Genomic DNA, 20,786 nt, shown 5'->3' with positions numbered 1-20,786 from the left:
GGGGTACACCTCGGGGTCATGGGCTCAGTCCCTGGGTGGAAGCAGAGGTTTGCTAGGACAGTGGAGGCGGTTGTGCCGGTGGCAAGGGGCACAGATGGGGGAGAAGAAGCCAGCAGAGGAGGAGAGGAGAGTCTGGAGAGGAAGGGGCCAGACCCAGGGATGGGGTTGGGGGATGTCAGGGTCCAGCGGGCTGATGAATGGGGCCGGGTTGGGGCGCATGTGGGCAGGCTAGTGGAGGTGGGGGAGGGAACACTTGTGTGGGGCACTAGGCCCAGTTGCCATGGAGACACCCCCCATAGACAACCTTTCTCAGCCACCCCTCGTAGGAGCAGACCCAGGCTGGGCCAGCTGATGAGGGTGGAGAAGGCCAAGGTCACCCTGGTACTAGGACCCAGTTGGGGGGTGGTTTCCTGTTGGCTTCCAGGCTCTGAACTGTAACAGGGGGCTTGGGGCAGAAGTCTAGGAAACAGTGAGTGGTGGAAGCTGTTAAGGGTCGGGTGCCTGGAAGGAGGAGGGTTGGGGTGGAGATGGCAAGGCTGGGGGTGTGGTGGTGGGGATTCTGGGGAGGGAATGAACAGATATGGGGGTTGCAGAGGGGGAATTACTCCTAACTAATAAGAGAGTTTGTAGCCTCATGGATGAAAATTTTCTGAGGAGCACTGTCTATGATGGGGGGCTTCATTCACATTGGGAAGAAAGTAGGGCTGCAGAGCATGCTCCTGCACAGGTGAAAGAGTAAGGGGAGTTGGGTGGGTTCCCAAGAAGAGTAGCTGGAGGGGAGGCTCCTGAAGGGAATCTTCATGAGTAGAGGTTGGTGGAGGAAGGGGATTCTTGCTGACAAAAGGGAAGCCAGGAAAGGGGGTAGGGGGAAGTTCTTTAAGTCAAAGAGAGTAGGAGGTCCAAGTGAGTTGGGGAGATCTAGTGTTGGGGGGGGGTTTCATCGGTGTGATGGAGATAACAGAACTGGGGCTACGATTGCGATTGCGGGGTTTGTAGGCATTGGGAGAAAGTGGAAGGGCAGAGGAATGGGATGCAGGAGATGCTGGGCAGAGTGGGGGGTTTCCCTGGTCACACATCAGATTTCTCAATGGGGAAGAACTAAGGGTCTGGGGAAAGGAATTCCTGGGAGTAGCTCCTCTGTGGAGCTCATGGAGGAAATTTTTCTTAATGGAGGAGGAGAAAGTGATGGCTATGACGAGTTTGCCTAAGTTGTAGAGACAGTGGGGGCCAGATTTCGGAAGACTTCTTTAAGCAAAGCAGAGGGTGGGGATTTTGCTTGAGTCCAAGATGTAGTAGGGGATGGGGGTTGGTCCAAGGAAGACAGTTGGAAGCTGTAGAGTGGGTACGAGGGAGATGGGGGCATTCTTTTGAAACCATACGTGGTGGTTGCCCATTAGAACCACCCCCCAGGGAACTTTCAAAAACCTAAATGCTGGGGGTCACACCCCAGACCATTGAGATCAGAATTTCTCAGGTAGGGCTCAGTGGGGGTGTTCTGAAGATCAGGTATCCTGATCTTTAAGATCTTTTGGTGATTTCAAGATGTGTTTTAGGTTGAGACAGAGGTGTCTGAGTGGGGAAGGGGGTTCCTTTCTAGAAGAGATGGGGGGGCGGGGGGGCGGGGGGGATGGTAGTGGTGGTAACCATGTGGTTCTTAGTTCTGCAAACAGTAAGGATTCTATGGGAAGACTTTTTTTTTTTTTTTTTCTTAGCTGAGGAGAGGTTGAGAAATTTTTCTTGAGTAGAGGACACAGTAGGTGAGGAGGGGAAACTTGCAGGGGACATGGGAGCCAGCAGAACTGTAAGAGATGAGAATGGTGATGGGGGTCTTACAGGGTAGAGGTCTTGTAGGACCGAGGAGGAGGACGAAGCTCCAGAAGGAGGAAGCCCTGGGGCTGGAAGTGTGTGGGGGGGTGGCCTTCCCTGTGGGGAAGACGTGAGGACCAGGGGGAGGAGCGGGAGGGCACAGGAGGAGTGTCTACAGTGTCAGGCACGGTGGTGGGAGGGGGGGGTGGATCTCTCCCAGTGGGATTTCGTGGGAAGACTGCCCTGGGCAGAGGGAGACTTTTTCAGAGCGAGGGAGGCCGGGAGAGCCGGAGTGGAAGGAGTTCCTTCAGCCCAGGAGATAGTGGGGATCTTCGTGAGTTGGGGGCGGTGGGGGAGGCACCGTCTTTCTTGACTTCCTTTATCTGCTCCCGCCCCCACCAGCCGCCGACCATGGCCGCCCTCTGACCCCCGCCCGGGCCGCGCCTCCTCCTCCTCCTCCTCCTCGCCGCCCCCCGCCCAGCCCGGCAGGCCCCGGGCCCCACTTCTGCCTGCGCTGTGCCCCCCCCAGCCGCCGGCACGGCCCCGCCCCCGCTGCCCCGGTGGTGGCCCGCGGCCCCCCGGCTGCCCGTGGTCAAGCTGGAGTCGCTGAAACGCTGGAACGAAGAGCGAGGCCTCTGGTGCGAGAAGGGGGTGCAGGTGCTGCTGACCACGGTGGGCGCCTTCGCGGCCTTCGGCCTCATGACCATCGCCATCAGCACCGACTACTGGCTGTACACGCGCGCCTTCATCTGCAACACCACCAACCTCACCGCCAGCGACGACGCGCCGCCCCACCGCGGGGGCAGCGGCTCCTCGGAGAAGAAGGACCCGGGCGGCCTCACGCACTCGGGGCTCTGGAGGATCTGCTGCCTGGAAGGTAGGGTGCGGGGGGCCCCTGCCTCGCGCCCCTCCTCCCCTGCGGACCCCGCGGCCCGGAGGCCCCCTCTGCTCGCTGCTCGCCCTCCCCTCCCCTCCCCTCCCCTCCCGTCGGATCCCGCCCCGCTGAGTCCCCCCTCGCCCCGCACATCTGCCCTCTGCCCTCTGCCCTTGCCTCCGCAGCCCAGTCCGGCCTCCCGGGGGCACCCCCCTCTGCCCCTTCCCACCCCTCCCTCTACCTCCTCCTCCTCCCCCTCCTACCTGCTTCCCTCCCCTTCCCTGTCCCCTCTTATCTGACCCCCCCAACCCCCTCGCCCCGCCCCATACACTCCGCGGCCCAGTCCGCCTCCTGGGCGCCTCCTGGACGCCTCCTGCCCCTTAGACCTCTCCCTCTAACTCCTCCCCCTCCCGTTCCCCTCTCGTCGGATCCCGATCCCCGCTGCATCCCCCTTGCCCCTGCACACTGCCCTGGCCTCTGCACACCCTGACCCTCCGGCCTCCGCCGCCCCGTCGGTCCGGCCTCCTGGGAGCCCCCTGCCCTTCCACCCCTCCCTCCGCCTCCTCCTCCCTCCACGGAGCCCTCTGCATTCGTCTTCCTTCCCTCTCACCGTTTCTGGGGACCCCCCCCCCTCCTCTCCTGGGCAGTCTCTCCTCCTTCAGGCCCTCTCTCACCTTCTCTCCACGGACACCCTACCCTAGTCCCCTAGTCCCCTCGCTCCCCTGCCCCTTCTTCCTCCTCTTTGGGGCTTTATCCCCCAGACGTCATGATGGTGCCCTGTCTGGTCAGAGCTCCTGACGCTGTCCTGTCTTCCCTCCTTCAGACTCCAGTCATGTTTGCTTCTCCCCCTCTCTCCGTTAGGATGTTAGGATGTCCTCCAGCCTCCACTGCCGGCCCTAGGCCTCCTCTGTTCTTTGGACGGCTTTACTTCATCTTCCCTCACTCACACCTCCTTCCGCCTCTCCCTCCTCCTCCAATACCTCCCTCCGGGACCCTAAGGCCACTGCCTCTTGCAGCCTCCATCCCTGCACTGTCCTTGGGTCCTGCTGTCCATCTTGCAGCCCCCCTTCTGGCTCCAGTTCTCTGCCCCCGCCCTGTGCTCACCTGCCCACTGCTGCCCTCTCCCTCCCCAGCTCCTCCTCCCTCCCACTCATCTTTGCTGCGTCTTTGCACAGCCCTGGGCAGCTGAGCTGGAGGCAGGAAACCTGGGTCCCAGGCCCACCTGGGGTCTGTCCCCTGTGTGATGGCTATCTGTTACTTCCCACACAGAGCCTCACAGCTCTCATCTGCAACAACGCAATCCCAGATATTTCCTCCAGCATCAAAAAGATCGAGATCCCTCCACTTCCTCTCCATCCAGTCTCTCCCATCCTTTCCTCCTCTTTTGCTGAGCACTCCTGGTGAGTGAGGAGTGCAATTGTCTCCTTTAATCCTGTGAGGCCAGGCATGCCCTCCTGGCGGGGATGAGGAAACCAAGGCTCAGAGAGGTTAAGCCACTTGCCCAAGGTCACCCAGCTGTGACTGGGGCAGAGCCAAAAACTCAGGTCTGAAGGATGGGATGTGCAGATATGCTTTGTCTGGTGTTCCAAGTGTTTAAAACTGAAACCAAAATCTGAATCCGTTGCCAACATTTAAAAATAGGGAGACTTCACATTGAAAATCTGATTTCCGGCTTCTTTTGAACTAGTGGAAGATCTGACAACGCAGGTCTTCATTCTACAGGGTCTACGATTGGCCAGTCCAAGCAGCAGCTGCTCCTTCAGATCAGGCATGCAGTCTCCATGTCCACCACAGTCACCTCTGCTCCCTATCGCCTCCTATCTGTCCACTCTTTCATTATGGTACTTCCTTCCTCCTGCGGGCATTCAAGTCCATGTCCATTCACTGATCTGACCAACACCAGGCACCAGCCGCATGTGGGGGCTTGCATCCTGAGACCCCTAGGACAGCGTATGGCATATAATAAGAATGCCATTCATTCATTCATTCATCCATCCATCCATCCATCCATCCTTCCATATGCCCAACATTTATTGGCTTTATACTATGCGCCAGGACTGTTTTTGATTGCAGGGCTACGGCAGTGAAAAACAAAAGATCCCTGTTTTTGTGTGTGTTATATTTAAGAGGGAGAGACAAATAATAGGAAAGATAAGTAAATAAAACCTTCAGGGTGTTAGCTGGCACCAGGTGCTAAGAAGGACAGGGGAGAAGATGGAATGCGTTGGGACACATGTGTGAAGTTGCAGGTGAGGAGACTAGGTTGGGTTTCACTGGGCCGGTGACCTCAGAGTGGAGGTCTGAAGGAAGTGAGAGAGGGAGCCATGTGGCTCCCTGGAGGAAAGTCACAGCTACCATGAAGGCCCTGAGGTGGGAGCCTGTGTGTCTGGCCACTGGCAGAATGAACGAGGGGGACATGGTGGGAAGTGTAATCCGAGAGAGAACAGGCCATGATTTCACACATTCTAGGTGCTGGAGCTGGAATGCAACTCTCCTGCCCAGAGTTCCTGAGCTGAGCCGAGGTGTAGAAAGAGCTGACTTGCATTGCGGACAGGAGTGCTCTCATTCTGTGGATAGGACTAAAGGGACAGGCAAGAGGGACAATAGGCCGTGGCCAGTCTGCGGTTGGGAGCAGGAGAGCTGGAGAAGTGACTTGAATTCAGGGTGTGTCCCAAAGCTACAGTGGCAGTGGGGATTGCTGGTATTGCTGGCAGGGTGGCTACGGGATGTGAGAGAGATTGGAGTCAGGGTGTCTCTAAAACAGCATCTTTCAACCTCAGTACTGTTGACATGGCACAGATAGTTCTGTGCCGTGGGGGCCAGCCTGAGCGTCGTACGGTGCCTGGCAGCATCCTGGCCTCCATGCCAGGAGCAGTCCCCAAGTCGTGACAACCAAAATTGTCAAGTGTCTCTAGTCTGGGAATAAATTCGCCCCCCCCCCCCCCCCCCCCGGTTGAGAGTCACTTCTCCCAAGGCTGTGGCCTGAGTGCCTGAGAATGGCAGGGGTGGGGATGCAGGGGGCATCTGGAGGATGGCACGGTGGGCTTTTTATTTTATTTTCCTTGGTCTAATTTATTGTGAGGAGAGGTATCATGAGCTCAGTTTTGGACACGTTAAATTCAGGATGCCTATTAGGGATATCACCTAGGACATAGAAAAGTGCCATGCAGTCAATATTTTAGGCTTTGTGGACCTGTCCCTGTCACAGTCACTCCTGAAAACAACCAAAGACAACACATGAGTGAATGAGCGTGGCTGTGTTCCAGTTAAACTCGTGTTCAGACACCGATATTTGAATTCTGTATCTTTCTCATGTGCCATGAAATACTCTCATTTGATATTTTTTTCAATCACTTAGGAAATGTAAAACCCATTCTTCACTGGATTTGGCAGGCTGGGTCTGGCCCACGGGTTGTAGTTTGCTGGCCCCTGATCTAGGCTGTGAGCAATATGATGTATGAGGCCAGAGTTCAGGGGACAGTCTGGGCTGCAGATACAAATTGGGGGGTGTCATTGCATATGGATGAATGAGGTCACCTAGAGAATGCAAAGAGAGAAACATACCAAACAATTAGTTGAACAACCTTAGCTAGTCCATTATTAAAAGAGAGATGAGAGAACCCACCAAAAAGAGCTCAGAAAGCAGGAGCCATGAGAGTTAGGGAAAATGAGGTAAGTGGGTATCCGGGAAGCCAAAGGAAATGTTGTCAGGAGGGTGGAAATGAAGGCCGGCTTCCTGATTATTGTAATTGTCCTGTATGTGCTGCAGAATGTGCACAGTGGCCTTGTGTAATATGCACCACTATTATCTCCTCCTTCTAGAGATGGAAGCAAAGGCTCAGACAAAGTGAAGTGACTTTCTCAAGGTCACACAACTGATAGGTAGTAGAGTCTGGATTTGAATCCAGGTCTGTTTTATTTCCTAGGAGAATGAAGCAATGTATCCACCTGCCTGCAGCCCATAAGGGACGCAGGAATGTAGAAACCGAGACCCCTGAGCCATTGCCTCCTGAAGGGCACTGTGTCCCTGGGGTTTTCAGGTTCCATCCTCATGTCCCTGTGAGTTGCCACAACAGATGCAGTAGATGGAGTGACTGAGACACAGACTTTGGGACAAGACCCATTGGAATTGGGTTTACCTCCTGCACAGCCGGGTGACCTCGGGCCACACATTTAAGCTTTCTGTGCCTTGTTTCCATTATCTGAGGATTGGGGATGGCAATAGCCCCTAACCTGCAGGGATTGTGTGTGGATTCAATGAGCTGCAACTGTAAGGCATTTAAAAGACTAACAGGCACAGAGCGAGAGCTAGATTATGTCATTTCTATTTTGTTGTTGTTGTTCTAATTATTCAGAATTCAGGTGACTGCCCTGAGCTCCCCCTTCCTCGAGAGCCCAGAAATCCCAGCCTCCTACCCAGCACTGCCCAAAAGAAACATCACACAAACCACATGTATGATTTAAATTTTTCCAGTAGCTACATTCAAACAAGGAAAAAGGAGAAGGTTCATTGAATATAGTTTAATACATAGAATTTATACAATATAAAAAATCAATATAAAGGCTAATAATATCTTTTATTTAACCAAGCATAGCCAGAATATTATCATTTTAATATGTAATCAATATAAAAATTATTGATGGAATAGTATGCATTTTTTCGTACTATGTCTGAAATTCAGTGCGTTTCTTACGCTTATACCTCATCTCAATTGTCACGTTTCAAGTGCCCAAAAGCCACCTGGGGCTGGTGGCATCCATGTGGGTGTAGCCCCCTCCTCAGGAATCAAGACCCTGGACTCACAGCTCCATTTAGTCAAGCCGGTTATCTAAAGCCTCTGTGCTCAGGACTTTTGCATTCTTTTTTTCTTAAAGATTTTATTCATTTATTCATGAGAGACAACACAGAGAGAGGCAGACACATAGGCAGAGGGAGAAGCAGGCTCCCTGCAGAGACCCCAATGCGGGACCACGTCCCAGGACCCTGGAATCATGACCTGAGCCGAAGGCAGAAGGCAGATGCTCAACCACTGAGCCACCCAGGTGCCCCAGGACTTTGCAGGTCTCATCTCACCAAATCCTCCCAATTGTCCTTCCAGTTGTGCTGGGTGAAGGAGCGGTTTGAGAGGGAAGCTGATGGCCAGAAAAGGAAGGGAGTCAGCCACATGGCCAGCCAGCATGTGAGGAGCAGGATGGGCTGGAATTCACTTCCACGTGCATCCTCACTGCTGCACACACTTCCCTCCACTCCCACCTACTCAGGTCTGTGCTAGGCAGGCTCTGGGGAGACCCAGGGACACATCGCTGCTATCCCTGGACATAATAAGCTCCTGGCTCAGCCTGGTCAGGTCAGATAATACACAGAAGCATGTTGCATAGTCCCCTCATATTCTGCACTGGTCTCTGTTTCATTGAACTCTTATCAGACCCTATGAGGTCATATTATCCTCAGTTGCAAATGAAGAAGCTGAGGCTGGGGAGCATTCAAGTCCCCAAAGCCACACAGCTGGAAAGTGGCAGTCCTGGCATGAGTCCAGAGAATTTGATTCCAGGGACCATGCTCATGGCTACCATAGCCACCTTACTCCACTGCCTTAAATATGCTCACCTCCGAAGCCCAGCTACACTGAATCTACTCCCTATGACTTGTCATCTACATGGGCCTGAGTGTCTTTCAACTCTACTCAGTTTTCTGTATCCCTAAGTTTGCCATAGTTACCCAGTGCATTAACACCTGTCAAATGCTCAGAGAGGTGCCTGGTGTGTGGTTAGTGCTCAGGAGGTGTTAGTTATCATGACTGCTATCAACACTAATCTCTTGAGGGGGGGTCTATGTGCCTTGCACTTTATATGCTCAATCTCATTTAATTATGGTTAATGTTTTGAGAGAAGTACTGTGATCCCATTCAATAAAGGAGAGAACTTGAACCCACAGGTTTACCGACCACACCATAAACGATGTGCTGATGGATAAGAGTTTGCCCTTGAGAGGTGTATAATCAGTCATTCATTCGTTTAAAAAAAATGCCAGAATTCCCTTACTTTTTTAAGGCTGAACAATATTCCATTGTATGTATAGACCACATTCTGTTTATCTGTTCATTCACTAACAGACACTTGGGTTGTTTTCAGCTGTTGTGAAAAATACTGCTATGAAAATGAGTGTGCATGTGTTTCATAGAGAACTTGCTTTGGATTCTCTTGAGTGTATACCCAGAAGTGGAATTGCTGGGTCATCTAGTAACATTTTTTATTTTAAAACTTTTAAAAAAATTAATTAATTTTTAGAATGGTAACAGCTGCACCATTTTACAACCCCACCAACAGCGCACAAGGGTTCCAGTTTCTCCACATCCTTGTCAAATGCTTGTTATTTTCTGATTTGCTTTCTTTTTATGGTAGCCATCCTACTGGGTGTGAGGTGTTATCTCATTGCGGTTTTCATTTGGATTTCCCTAATGGCTAGTGATGTCTTGCATCTTTTCATGTGCTTGACTCATTCAATCATGCTCTCATAAAAATATTTATTAAGCACTTACTAAGTGCTAGACATTGTTCTACATGCTTGGAATACAGTGGTGAACAGCCCATAATCTTATATTCCAATAGGGCAAACTTCTGTGTATTTTATTTCTGCTTCCACCACACATTAGCTGTGCATTGATTAATCCCTTCTGTGCCTCTGCTTTCTCATCTGGACAATGGGTAGCTCCACTGATATCAGTTGAGCACTTCATTATGTTCTAGGCAAAGTGCTAAATCTCTTTACCTGGAATCAATCCTCACAACAACCCCATGACGTAGGCCCTACTATCCACTTTCTATAGGTTAAAGGACTGAAGCAAATTGGCCTAAGTAACACCAACAAGGTCACAGAATCAGGACATGATGGAGTTGGGTTTTATTATCAAGCAGTGTGAGTCTTATTCCCAACACTTGGCCACCGCACAACACCAATAACATTATCTATTTCATGGGACTCTTGGGAGCTCTGGATGAGTTAATCCACCTAGGAAGCACTTAGCAAGTGTTAGCTGTTAGTGGAATCACTCACTGCCTTAAATTCCTTCTTCCCAATCCTTTCCTTTATCCCCATTACTTTCCCTGTCATCTTCTGTCTCCAATCTCCCCTTCTGCTATCCCTGTATTCATTCCTAATTTCATTCATTTATTCAACATCCATTTCTGAAGGCCTCCTTTGTGCCAGGCAATGCTAGGGACATACAGAGGAATCAGACTCCATGCCTTCCCGCAGCAGGAACTCCCAGCTTGCTGAGGAAGAAGAAACTCCTAAAGCAACCCTATGCACTCCCCCCGCCCCCAACACACAAAGGGTAGGGGTTACCACAGGTTGCTGCTCCACTCTGGAGGGCGAAACTGACCCAACTTTGGTGGGAGGTGTGTGCACGTGGGTGCACAGGGAAAGCTTCCTCAAGCAGGTACCCTGTGAGCTGCCCACTTGCAGGGTAAGTTTTTCATCAGTGAAGAATGTGAACGGAATCCACAGCATGGGCAAAACCCTGCAGGTTGGAAGGAGCCTGGAGAATCGAGGAAACTAAATGTATTTATATTTATATTTATTTACATCTCAATCTCCAGTTATATGGTAGAGATAGTAGAATAGGAACTGTCCCCAAAAGTGAGAAGATGGGTTCCCCAAAGGGTGTGAGAATGTGAGGATTCTGGGATGGAAGAAGGGGGTAAGACTGCATGACGCCTAGAGGTATACCTCCTCGCATGCCTCTACTTGCTCCAGCCACTCCATCTCCTTCCAGAGAATTCCAGGTAAGAGACTGGGAATCCCTCTTCCTATAGGCAGAACTGAAGAGACTACAACTCCCATGGTCCACTCGGGCTGCACTCACAATTGAACTCTACAAGTCATGGGCCTCATGGGAAATGTAGTCCTCGCCTTCTGTGCGCGCCTTCGTTTCCCACGCATTTTCAGACCGGTTGACGAGTTCAGAGTTGCAGAGCGCCCTGACATTGCTGAAACCAGCGCCTTTTTTTTTTTTTTTCCCTTAAAGCGGGGGAAACAAAGTCAGAGATGTGGAGTGTCCTAGCCCGGGTTACAGGGCAAAGGCCTTTGTGGCCTTTTAGTGACTATTGCATGGGTTTTTCTTTTTGTTTTCTTTTCCTTTTTCCTCTTTTTTTTAACTGTTGGGAAAACCGAGGCCAGAGAAGCTTAAAGTTTGTCCCAGATGTTGACAGGCTCAGGAGTCAGGATTTCCCACCTCCCAATAGGCCAAAAAGAGGAGAGGTTTGGGTAAGGGGGGGGTCTTCTCTCATTGGGGGTTCCCCCAACTCTTAAGTCCCCCCCACCATCACCCCCATCCCCCTCCAGGGTTGAAAAGAGGCGTCTGCGTGAAGATCAACCATTTCCCGGAGGACACGGACTATGACCATGACAGCGCGGAGTATCTGCTCCGTACGTGGGGGTCTGAGTCAGAGTGGGGTGGGGGAGACTGCTGGGCCCAGGGCGGGGGGCCGGGGCGCGGACAGTGGAGAGAGGCACCTAGATGGACGCTCAGGGATGCACTTGCCAGCAAATCCACATCCAGATGCTGAGATCCTCTGGACCCCAATTGGTTCGGTGATCCCTCACCCGCCTCCTCCTCTCACCTTGGGGCGGGTTGAGGTTGGGGGGGTATCCGGGAGGTGGTTGGGCGCCTTGCTGCCCGGGCTCGCAGAGTCACCGCTCCGTGACTGGTTGTCGATTTCTGGGCTGTGATTGGCCACTGCGCCCGGGGCTGTGAGGCAACCTGCAGCGCGGACTGGGCACTCTCAGGAGCTGGCTGGGGAAGCCGGCGGTGCGATTGGTAGCCATCCCGAGAACGCGGCAAATCCTGGATGCTGATTGGCTGCGGCCTCAGCGGGGCTCAGAAATCGCAAAATCCGTTTGCTGGGGTCTGGACGGTGGGTGGCAAGGATTGCAGAGGGAAAGACGGACAGACAGACAGCCACACTCACATTAGCTAAGCCCAGAGCAATAGATGGAGCCAGGCAGAAGGATAGGGGGTGGGGCGCAGACAGCTAGATGAGCGAGGCAGAAAGGGGGTGAATGAGATATTGGGAGACTTGATAGATGTAGAGGAAGGAACAAAATACGGAGAGGAGAAGGAAAAAGAGAAAAAGAGGGAGGGTCCACTGAAGTTCAGGGGAAAAGTGATTTTAAGAAATAAAAAGGAAAAGTGTGCCAGGAGAGAGAAAAAAATAAGCCGAGGAAGAAGAAAGAGGAAGAAGAAAAAGGCGGGAGAGGAGAGGAGATCAGACAGAAAAATAGAGACATTTTAAAGAGGAGAGAGAAGGAAACAAAAAATGAAATGGGCAGAACAGAGGCAGAGCGGGGGAACTGGAGGATTCTAGGGAGAGGAGCGGAGACGAAAGCGGGCAGAGGCGCAGCGCGCGAGGGGCGGAAAGGGCCGCACCTGACGCCCTGGCTCCCACCCTTCCCTCCTCCTCCTCCTCTCCCTCGCAGGAGTGGTCCGGGCCTCCAGCATCTTCCCCATCCTCAGCGCCATCCTGCTGCTGCTCGGGGGTGTGTGCGTGGCCGCCTCCCGGGTCTATAAGTCCAAAAGGAACATCATTCTGGGAGCAGGGATCCTGTTCGTGGCAGCAGGTGAGAGGCAGAGGGAGGGGGCGGCCTTCTGGGGCGGCCCACCTAAGCCGGCGCACGTGTGTGTGTGTGTGTGTGTGTGTGTGTGTGTGTGGTGTGTGTGCGCGCGCGCTCGTGCCTGCGCGTTTGCAGAGCCATCCTGCCCCAGGCGCCTGCTGGGGTCTGGAGCCTTCCCGGGTTCTTCCTAAGCTCCATCGCCACCCTCTGGGCAAGGTAGGTGACGCCTTGGCGCGGTCTTCGGGGGGATCTAAACCCCTGACAGGTGTGTAGCGCGCTATCCGGGATGCGGGAGCTTAGGTTCCAAAGCCCGCGGTTCCGCAGACTGGAAGAGCGGGGCTTGGGAGGGGTGGGGCCTCGAGACAATTGAGGTCTTGAAGATAGAAGAGGGAGAAAGTGATTTGGCCGCAGAAGGAGGGAGGAACTTGTTTTAGGGGGCGGGGCCTCGTGAACCCCTGCCGTTCCAAGAGGAGGCTGGTGCTGGGAAACCATCCAGACCAACTTCAAGTGAGGTTTCCCCGCCGTGCCCTCCCCCGCACCCCTCTTCCCTGCTTTTCTACAAGAAATGAGTAGTGCTGGGAAATTCCAGGGGGCGGAGTCCGGAGAAGGAGGAGGATTTAGCATAAAGAGCAAGGGGTGCTCTGGAGATGGGTTTGAGCCATCCCCAGACTCAAAGACGGGGAACAAGCAGGGAAGCCGCGTCTGGACCGGCAGGGAGGTGGGGTTAGGGTACAAGGGGGACCCCATCTAGTGAGGGCAAATTTTAGACCAGCAGGGGTGGGCCTAGACTAGATGACCAGTCTGGATTGATGTCATGAAAGAAGAGGTGTTTTGTTTTGTTTTTTTAATTTTTGGGTTTTTAAAAAGATTTTATTTATTTATTCATGAGAGACACAGAGAGACAGAGACATAGGCAGAGGGAGAAGCAGGCTCCCTGAGGTGAGCCTGATGCTGGACTCCATCCCAGGACCCGGGATCATGACCTGCACCAAAGGCAGATGCTCAACCACTGAGCCACCCAGGTGCCGGAAGGAACAGTTTAGATCAGCAAGGGACCCAGCCTGGAGAATCAGAGCGACATTTCCACATTAATAGGGTTGAAACGAGTGTGGGACCCGGGAGAAAGCCCAGGTTTATAATGTCAAGGATTGAGTTGGACTAGTCAGGGTAGGGCTTGGAAACCCAGGCGGGGATCACTCATCACGGTCAGGGTTTAGACCATACCGAACAGGATTTGGACCAGCGGGGTCCGGGTTTAGACCAGACCGGTGGAGGTGGGGCCTGGGCTAGCTGGGAGTGGGACTTCGGCCATTTAGGAGGGGGCCTAGATCAAGTGGGAAGGACTTTAGGCTGTCCATGACAAGGTCTGGGCCAGCTAGGGCCTGGACCATGAGGGGGGCGGGTAGTCCGACTATGCTATCTTGGGGCAGGGCTGGATTAGCCACGGAGGAGTTTAGAACACCTGGTACGAGACCAGGACCACCCAGGCCAGGACAAGGAGCATAAGGAGGGGGCTAGACCACACGTGGGTGGAGCTTAGACCAACATGGGGCGGGGCCTGAGCCAGCTGGGGAGGAGTTTAGATCAGCTGAGGTGGGATGGGGAGCATTTGGAGCGGGGCTTACACCACCCAGGGGTGGAGCTTAGACCAAGTGTGAGGTGGGGTCTAGGCCAGCTGGTGAGGAGTTTGGAGCACCTAGGACGTATGGGGGGGGCAAGGATCACTTGGGGGCGGGGCTTTCACCACCCTGGGTTGAAGCTCAGACCCGAGTGGGGCGGGACTGGGCCAGCTGTAGAGGAGTTGAGACCGTCTCGGGTGGGACGTGGACCATTCAGGGCGGGACAGGGAGCATTTGGGGCGTGGCCTGTGCCACCTGGAGCTGGAGCTTAGGCCCGCCTGGGGCTCCGACTGGATCGGCTAGGGAGGAGTTTGGAGTACCTGGGACGTGGCAGGAGGCATTGGTGGGGCTTCCACCACCCGGGGGTGGAGCCTAGACTACCCTTTCGGGCACGGCCTGGGCCGGCTGTGGAGGTGTTTGGAGCCCCCGGGCCCCAGCTCTGACCCGCGGGGCGGGACCGCGGGGCGGGCCGGGGCCGGGCGGGGGCGGGGCCGGGGTGGCCTCCAGGCTCGCGTCTGACCGTCCCCCGCCCAGGCCTGAGCAACATCATCGGCGTGATCGTGTACATCTCGGCCAACGCGGGCGAGCCGGGCCCGAAGCGGGACGAGGAGAAGAAGAACCACTACTCGTACGGCTGGTCCTTCTACTTCGGCGGGCTGTCGTTCATCCTGGCCGAGGTGATCGGCGTGCTGGCCGTCAACATCTACATCGAGCGCAGCCGCGAGGCGCACTGCCAGTCTCGCTCGGACCTGCTCAAGGCCGGCGGGGGCGCGGGCGGCAGTGGCGGGAGCGGCCCCTCGGCCATCCTCCGTCTGCCCAGTTACCGCTTCCGCTACCGCCGCCGCTCCCGCTCTAGCTCCCGCTCCAGCGAGCCGTCGCCGTCGCGGGACGCATCTCCCGGCGGCGCCGGGGGCCCGGGCTTCGCCTCCACGGACATCTCCATGTACACGCTCAGCCGCGACCCGTCCAAGGGCAGCGTGGCTGCGGGGCTGGCGGGGGCCGGCGGCGGCGGCGGCGGCGGCGGCGGCGGCGGCGGCGGCGGCGGCGGGGCGGCGGCGTACGGGGGCGCGGGCGCGGGCGCGGGCGCGGGCGCGGGCGGCGGCGGGGCGGGCGCCGAGCGGGACCGCGGGGGGGCGCCCGGCTTCCTCACGCTGCACAACGCCTTCCCCAAGGAGGCGGGCGGCGGCGTCACGGTCACGGTCACCGGGCCGCCCGCCGCGCCCGCGCCCGCCCCGCCCGCGCCCGCCGCGCCGGCCCCCGGGACCCTGGCCAAGGAGGCCGCCGCCTCCAACACCAACACGCTCAACAGGAAAACCACGCCGGTGTAGGGGCGCGTCGTGGGGCGCCGAGGGGGCGTGTCCGGGGCGCGTGCGCGGGCGCGCGTGCAACGAGGCTGCCGGGAGGGGGGGCGGGGGCGCCCCTCCCTCCCCGCGAGCGCGCTGGAGACTGCTTAGCCTTCCCCCGCGCCCCGCGCTCGGCTCGGGGACCCCCCCAGGGAGGGGGCCGTTGGGAGGGGGCGTCGTGTTTTATTTTTTTTGTGGGATGGGGGGAGGGGGAGGGCTGTGGAGTTTTTTTGCAGTTTTGAGATGTTTTCTTTTTAATGTTTTGCTGTGTGCATGTGGGGGCGGGGCGGGGGGAGGGAGGGACTCCCAGCCCAGCCCAACTCCTGGAGAGGGGCGCTTAACACACGAATATATAGTTCTACCTACAAACTATATATATGCCCTATGTAAAGAGGCGGAAAGGTAAAGAGGAGGCTTGCGGAAAGGCAAAGTAACAAGGAATGGACGTGGGCATTCATTCATTTTCATTCATTATTCCACAAAGGTTTATTAAGTGCCTGTTGTGTACCAGGAAGGCCCCAGGGAGGGAACGTCACGGGCATTGAGTGTGACTCGTTCATTCATTATTTGAAATGTATTTGTGTACATAAGCACTAGGCATTGTGCTGGATCCCGAGCCTACAGAAGGGAGCCTGCAGACGGGGTCCTCAATGTCCTCATAGAGTTTGCATCTTGTGCAGGAGACAGACATTAGTCAAACAGCAACTAGTATATACAAACAGCAAGTAACAGTTCAGACACAAGAGAAATCCGAAATGCTCTGTCAGGGAGGTGTAACCCAGTTTAAAAGGAAGGAATATTTTAGCTGACATTGAAAGGATGATGACCAGACATCAGCCAAGTGAAGCTGGGGGAAGTGTCTCAGCCAGAGAACAGCATATGCAAAGGCCCTGGGGCAGGAAGAGCTTCCAGGGAGGCCTAAAGTGTAGTGAGGCAGGTGCAGATGGGACAATACAAAGCTGGAGATGTAGACAGAGCCAGACTGCCCAGGGACTTGTAGGTTAGGTCAGGAGTTTGGATTTCATTCCGAGGGCAGCAGGGAGCCACAGAATGGCTTTACACAGAAGCATAATGTGAATAGGGTACAAAAGGGAGGCAGGAAATCAAAGATGAGACAGGCTGAAAGGCAGAGACAGGCTGAAATTCAGCATCAAATACAGGCACTGGCCCTTGAAACCCACATTCCCCGGGAGGAAGCAGATAATCACATAAAACACTGAAGCACAGGCCCGGTGTCTGGTGTGCAAGAGAAGCTCTGGGGGACTTAGGCATTTGTGTTCATTCATTCATTCATTCATTCAGCCGTTCACTCATTGACGTTTTTGTGCCTCTGGCACCATATCAGGCAGTGTGTTGGAATCAGGATCCCCTAGGGATGAAACAGACCTTAACCCTGCTCTCGAGGAAGAGGAGTCAAAAACTGCAATCCAGGCAGGGCTACTGGTGCTTGACAGGGACCATGGTGGACTCCCTGACCAGAGAACAGAGTAACCGAGCTCCAGGAGTGGGCTGTACTCAGGGAAACTTTCTGGAGAACAATGCCCAGCCAAGGTTTAAAAAGAATGCATAGGAATCTGCTGAGTGATGAAGGGGGTGACTCAGGCAAAGGCCAGGGGGAGTGGCATAGCGTGCTGTATTTGGGACAGGCTTCACAGTTCTGGGACCCCAGAGGACAGGGTGAGGGTGGGAGGTTTGGGCAGAACCTAACCTAGTTGAAAGGTGCTGGAGTTCTGGGCTCAGGAGTTTGGACTTTGTTCTGAGGCTAGTGAGGAGAGACAGGAGAGTTTTGAGCAGCAGAAGTGCAGGACCCGATGTGGGTGTTAGAAGGAGCCACTTGGGAAAGTGGTCAACGGGGCTGATGCTGTGGGATAGGGGAGAAGAAGGTTGTAGGTGAGCAAAGCAAGGGCTGTGGGGGTGGTGGGGGATGGTTTTGAAGGCCAGTGAAGATTCAGAAGGGGCAGTGCATAGTGGCCGTCCCTTCATTTGCTCAGTAAATATTCCCCAAGGTCTCCTGTGTGCCAGGCCCTGTGCCTGGTGATGCTGGGGGTTGGAGATGCCTCAGACCCTGCCCTGCCCTCTAGGGCCCCCAGTCTGGTGGGGAGACAGCTGCAGACACAGATGGGAAGGAAGGTGGTACAGGGGCTTTGGTAGCCTCTGCCCTAGTGACGTGAGGCAGCAGAAAGGGGCAGAGCAGAGGGGGGATGGGCTTTGACTGGGTGTTGGGAGGTCCCCTCAGGGGCCCTGTGGGTGGACAAGAAATGGGGAGAGCCTGGAGGGCAAGGGACCAGGGAGGAATCCCCTGGGGGCAGTTTCAGGGAGCTTGGGTAGAAAATGTGGGGGAAGGAATACAAGACAGGAGCACTGAGTGATGCTAAATGGAGAGACAGGGCGAAGAGAGGCAGAGCCAGAAGAGACAAGTTGGGTAGGAGGGGAGATTCTTTGGTGGAGGAGGGGGTAGAACTGGTGGGGGGAGTGGATTCTAGAGTCCAAAGGCCAGAGAGCTAGAAAGAGGTGGAGGATGCGTACAAGGCAGGGGGAGTTGGGGAGGAGGGGCAATGGGAAGAAGGAGCTGGGGGAGGAAAGGGAGGGGAAGAAGGATGAGGACATAAGAGAACCAAAACTGGGAGACTTACAAAAATAGGAAAAGTTGAAGACACTGTGGGTGACCCCAGAGAGGACAAGAAGAGGGGCAGAGAGGGAGCAGAGGTGCACAAATCAGAGGAGAGATGTCTCAGAGACACACAAGACCGCATAGTGTCGGAGAGGCAGAGATGGAGAAAGATTCAGAGATCTGCCCAGAGGGAACCCTGGAGACTTGGAAGCAAGCACAACGGACAGGATAAGAACGACCCACTTCTTTTGTTTGTTTTCAGTATTAGTATTCGAGAAGTATTTATTGAGTGCCAACCTGGTCTGGACCCAGGCCAGGCCTCGAACATGGCAGTGGGCAGATGGTCAAGGTCCTGCTCTTCTCGAAGCCCAGGACAGACAAATAAGAAACATTTCAGTTACTGAGAAGTGCTTTAACACTAGGCAGGATGTGGTGACGGTGAACAGTTATGGGGCAGAGATGGCTTTAGATGAGGTGTCCCAAGAAGACCTCCCCACAGTGGCAACGTTTGAACAGATATGGGACTTGTGACAAGGAAAGAAGGGACAGGACAAGCACTCAGGCCACCAAAGGCAGTATAAAAGCTCTGTGGGAGTCACGGGTTTGGGAGGAGCCCCCGTTGCAGGCACAATAATGGGGTGAGCAAACCTGGGAGGACAGAGTGTAGGCTGAGCGCCCATTGGGTGGTCCTGGTAAGAAATTTACATTTTTCTAGATCTCATGTGAAGCCTTCGGAGGGTTTTGAGCACAGGCATGACATCATATTTTTATTTTTAACAACAACAACAAAATAACAGCACTGTATAGTTGTGCTGAGACTACATTATGAGTAAAAAGTGGAAACAAAGAGTTAGGGGCTGGTGTCCTTGTCCTCTCCGGGCTGATGGTGGCCTGGACCAAAGTGGAGTGGGTGAGGATGGAGAGAAGTGGAGGAACAGGTCTGGGGGTTTGGGGGCTGAACCCTGTGGGTTCAGGGGTAAGTGGAGCGCAGGCAGCAGGACACGAAGTGAGAAGCTAGAGTGACGGAAAGAGGAACTCTTAGGCTTGCGCAGCACCAAGCTGCAGTGTGTTGCCTGGAAGGGCACCCGGAGCGAGGGATCAGGATTTGGGCGGGAGGGACCAAGTCCTCCTTTGGACACGTCAAGTTGTAGATGCCTGCCAGAAAGCAAGGCGGGGTATCCGGTAACTAGCGGATATGTGAGCTTCGGGGAGAAGCCATGGCTGGAAATGTAAGTTTTGGAAACATCAGCATATAGGAGAATTGAAAGCCATGGGGCTGGATGAGGTGACCTAGGAGGAGAATGCTGAGAGGGAAGTGACCCTGGCAGGAGCCTCACCCACATCCGTGGCGGAGGAGAAGAGGATGTATCAGAGGGAGTCACAGGGGATGACCACGAGGTAGGCAGAGGCCAGGAGGAAGTAGCCAGAGGTGCTGAGAACTGGACAGAGAGCCCAAGAGCCAGAGGACAGCAAGGTTTGACCTGGTGAGAGGTCATTTCAGTGCAATGGTAGGGACCAGAGCCCTGCTTGTGTGGATGGAGAAAGAAAAAGGTGCGAGCCATGTTTTTGGCATGAAAATAACGAGAGCTTTCATTCCAAAGAAAGTTCATACCCTTTCTGGGAAAAGAGAGCAACAGGATGGAAGATAATCCTGCATCTCAGTGCAGGTGGGCAAGCCGGGTGAGAAGGGGAAGAAGGATTCAGGAGACAGGCAGTGTACTGCATGGAGCCTTGTCTGCTCAGAACACTCTGGTGCCCCTTTAGGTCCCGTTAAGGTTGGGGAAGTCCCAGTGGGGGAAGGAAGGAACAGGTGTCACTCTTTCCAGGAGCTTGGCCACATAATCTCACAGCTGCTGGTCAGGAGACAGGTAGTGAGGCCAGGTAGAATGTACAGGGAGGCGCGCTCTGAAGGGAGCACCTTCCCCAGCGTGGGGGGACGTGTCTGTGTGTCACATCCCATTTCATCCATCTGTCCACCCTTTTAAGTCACCTGATGCACATCTCCCAAGGCTCTTGTGTACCCAGTCCTGGGCTGGGCAATGTTGAGGACACAGATGAGTTCCTCTGGTACCCCGGCCCTGCCCCAGGCTGGTGGGAGAGCTGCACACAGTCACATTCCAGGGTAACTCATGCTCCAATGCAAGCCACACAGGGCGCCGTGCGCGTCCAGAGCAGGGTGGACAGGGCCGGGTGCAGCAGAGCAGCTGACCACAGACGAAGGTGGTGGAAGGTGGGTCCCACCTGGCCCGTCTGCACAAGGGCTGAGGGAGGGGGTGAAGGGGGGGAAGATCAGGCCCTGCTGCCATTCCACATGGCTGTCCCCGTCCCTGCCCCCGGGGGGGCTGAAACTGCATGGAAGGTCCCCCGGGGGTGCCCTGTCTAATAAACTCGATGACGAGGACTGTGACTCTGGTTCCAGTACCCCTGACACCCAGCTTCTCCCTGACGCCTGCCCTTTTCACCTCTGGGGTGCTGAAGACACCAAACCAGAATCAGTTCAGCCATTCATCAAGACCCAGGGATCTGGGCCCCAGTCTTCTGCCCCAGGGATTGGGCTTCTAGCCCCTCCTCCCTCAGACCAAGGGTTCAGGCCCCCAGCCTCCTCCCTCAGACCAGGAGTCTGTGGGACCCCAGCTCCTCCTCCCTCAGACTCAGGGACTTGGGCCCCCAGCACCAAATCCCTCAGACCAGGAGTCCTGAACCCCAGCCCCTCCTCCTTCAGACTCAGGAGTCCAGGCCCCAGCCCCTCCTCCCTCAGACGCAGCAGTTCAGGCGTCCAGCCAGGCCTGCTCCGGACCGAAACTCCAGGTGCCCTGCCCTGCCCCGTCTCCTGCCACCCTGGAGATGGGACCCTCGGCTCCCGCTTGCCCCTTAAGGAAATAAGAGCGCGCTCAGGCTCTAGTCGGGTCAGGATCCCGCC

General features: G+C 55.0%; 1 protein-coding gene across 1 annotated transcript; it reads left to right on the top strand.

Moving 5' to 3' along the window:
* The first annotated feature begins 2,256 nt into the window (after positions 1-2,256).
* On the top strand, positions 2,257-20,267 carry CACNG8 (calcium voltage-gated channel auxiliary subunit gamma 8). The gene is made up of 4 exons (XM_077915860.1): positions 2,257-2,683; positions 11,025-11,108; positions 12,159-12,299; positions 14,447-20,267. Exons 1-4 carry the CDS (start codon positions 2,506-2,508, stop codon positions 15,238-15,240), a joined length of 1,197 nt encoding a protein of 398 aa, XP_077771986.1. The 5' UTR covers positions 2,257-2,505; the 3' UTR covers positions 15,241-20,267.
* Positions 20,268-20,786: the final 519 nt, after the last annotated feature.

This window comes from Canis aureus, chromosome 1 (assembly GCF_053574225.1).
Source record: "Canis aureus isolate CA01 chromosome 1, VMU_Caureus_v.1.0, whole genome shotgun sequence".
Lineage (NCBI taxonomy): Eukaryota > Metazoa > Chordata > Mammalia > Carnivora > Canidae > Canis > Canis aureus.
This window is presented reverse-complemented; position numbering and strand designations above follow the sequence as displayed.

Excerpts from the sequence above, each read along its gene's own strand:
- CACNG8 (XM_077915860.1), top strand. The coding sequence starts at position 2,506 with ATGACCATCGCCATCAGCACCGACTACTGGCTGTACACGCGCGCCTTC. Across the intron at positions 11,109-12,158 it reads CAGCGCGGAGTATCTGCTCC|GAGTGGTCCGGGCCTCCAGC; the intron begins GTACGTGGGGGT and ends TCTCCCTCGCAG. Across the intron at positions 12,300-14,446 it reads GATCCTGTTCGTGGCAGCAG|GCCTGAGCAACATCATCGGC; the intron begins GTGAGAGGCAGA and ends TCCCCCGCCCAG.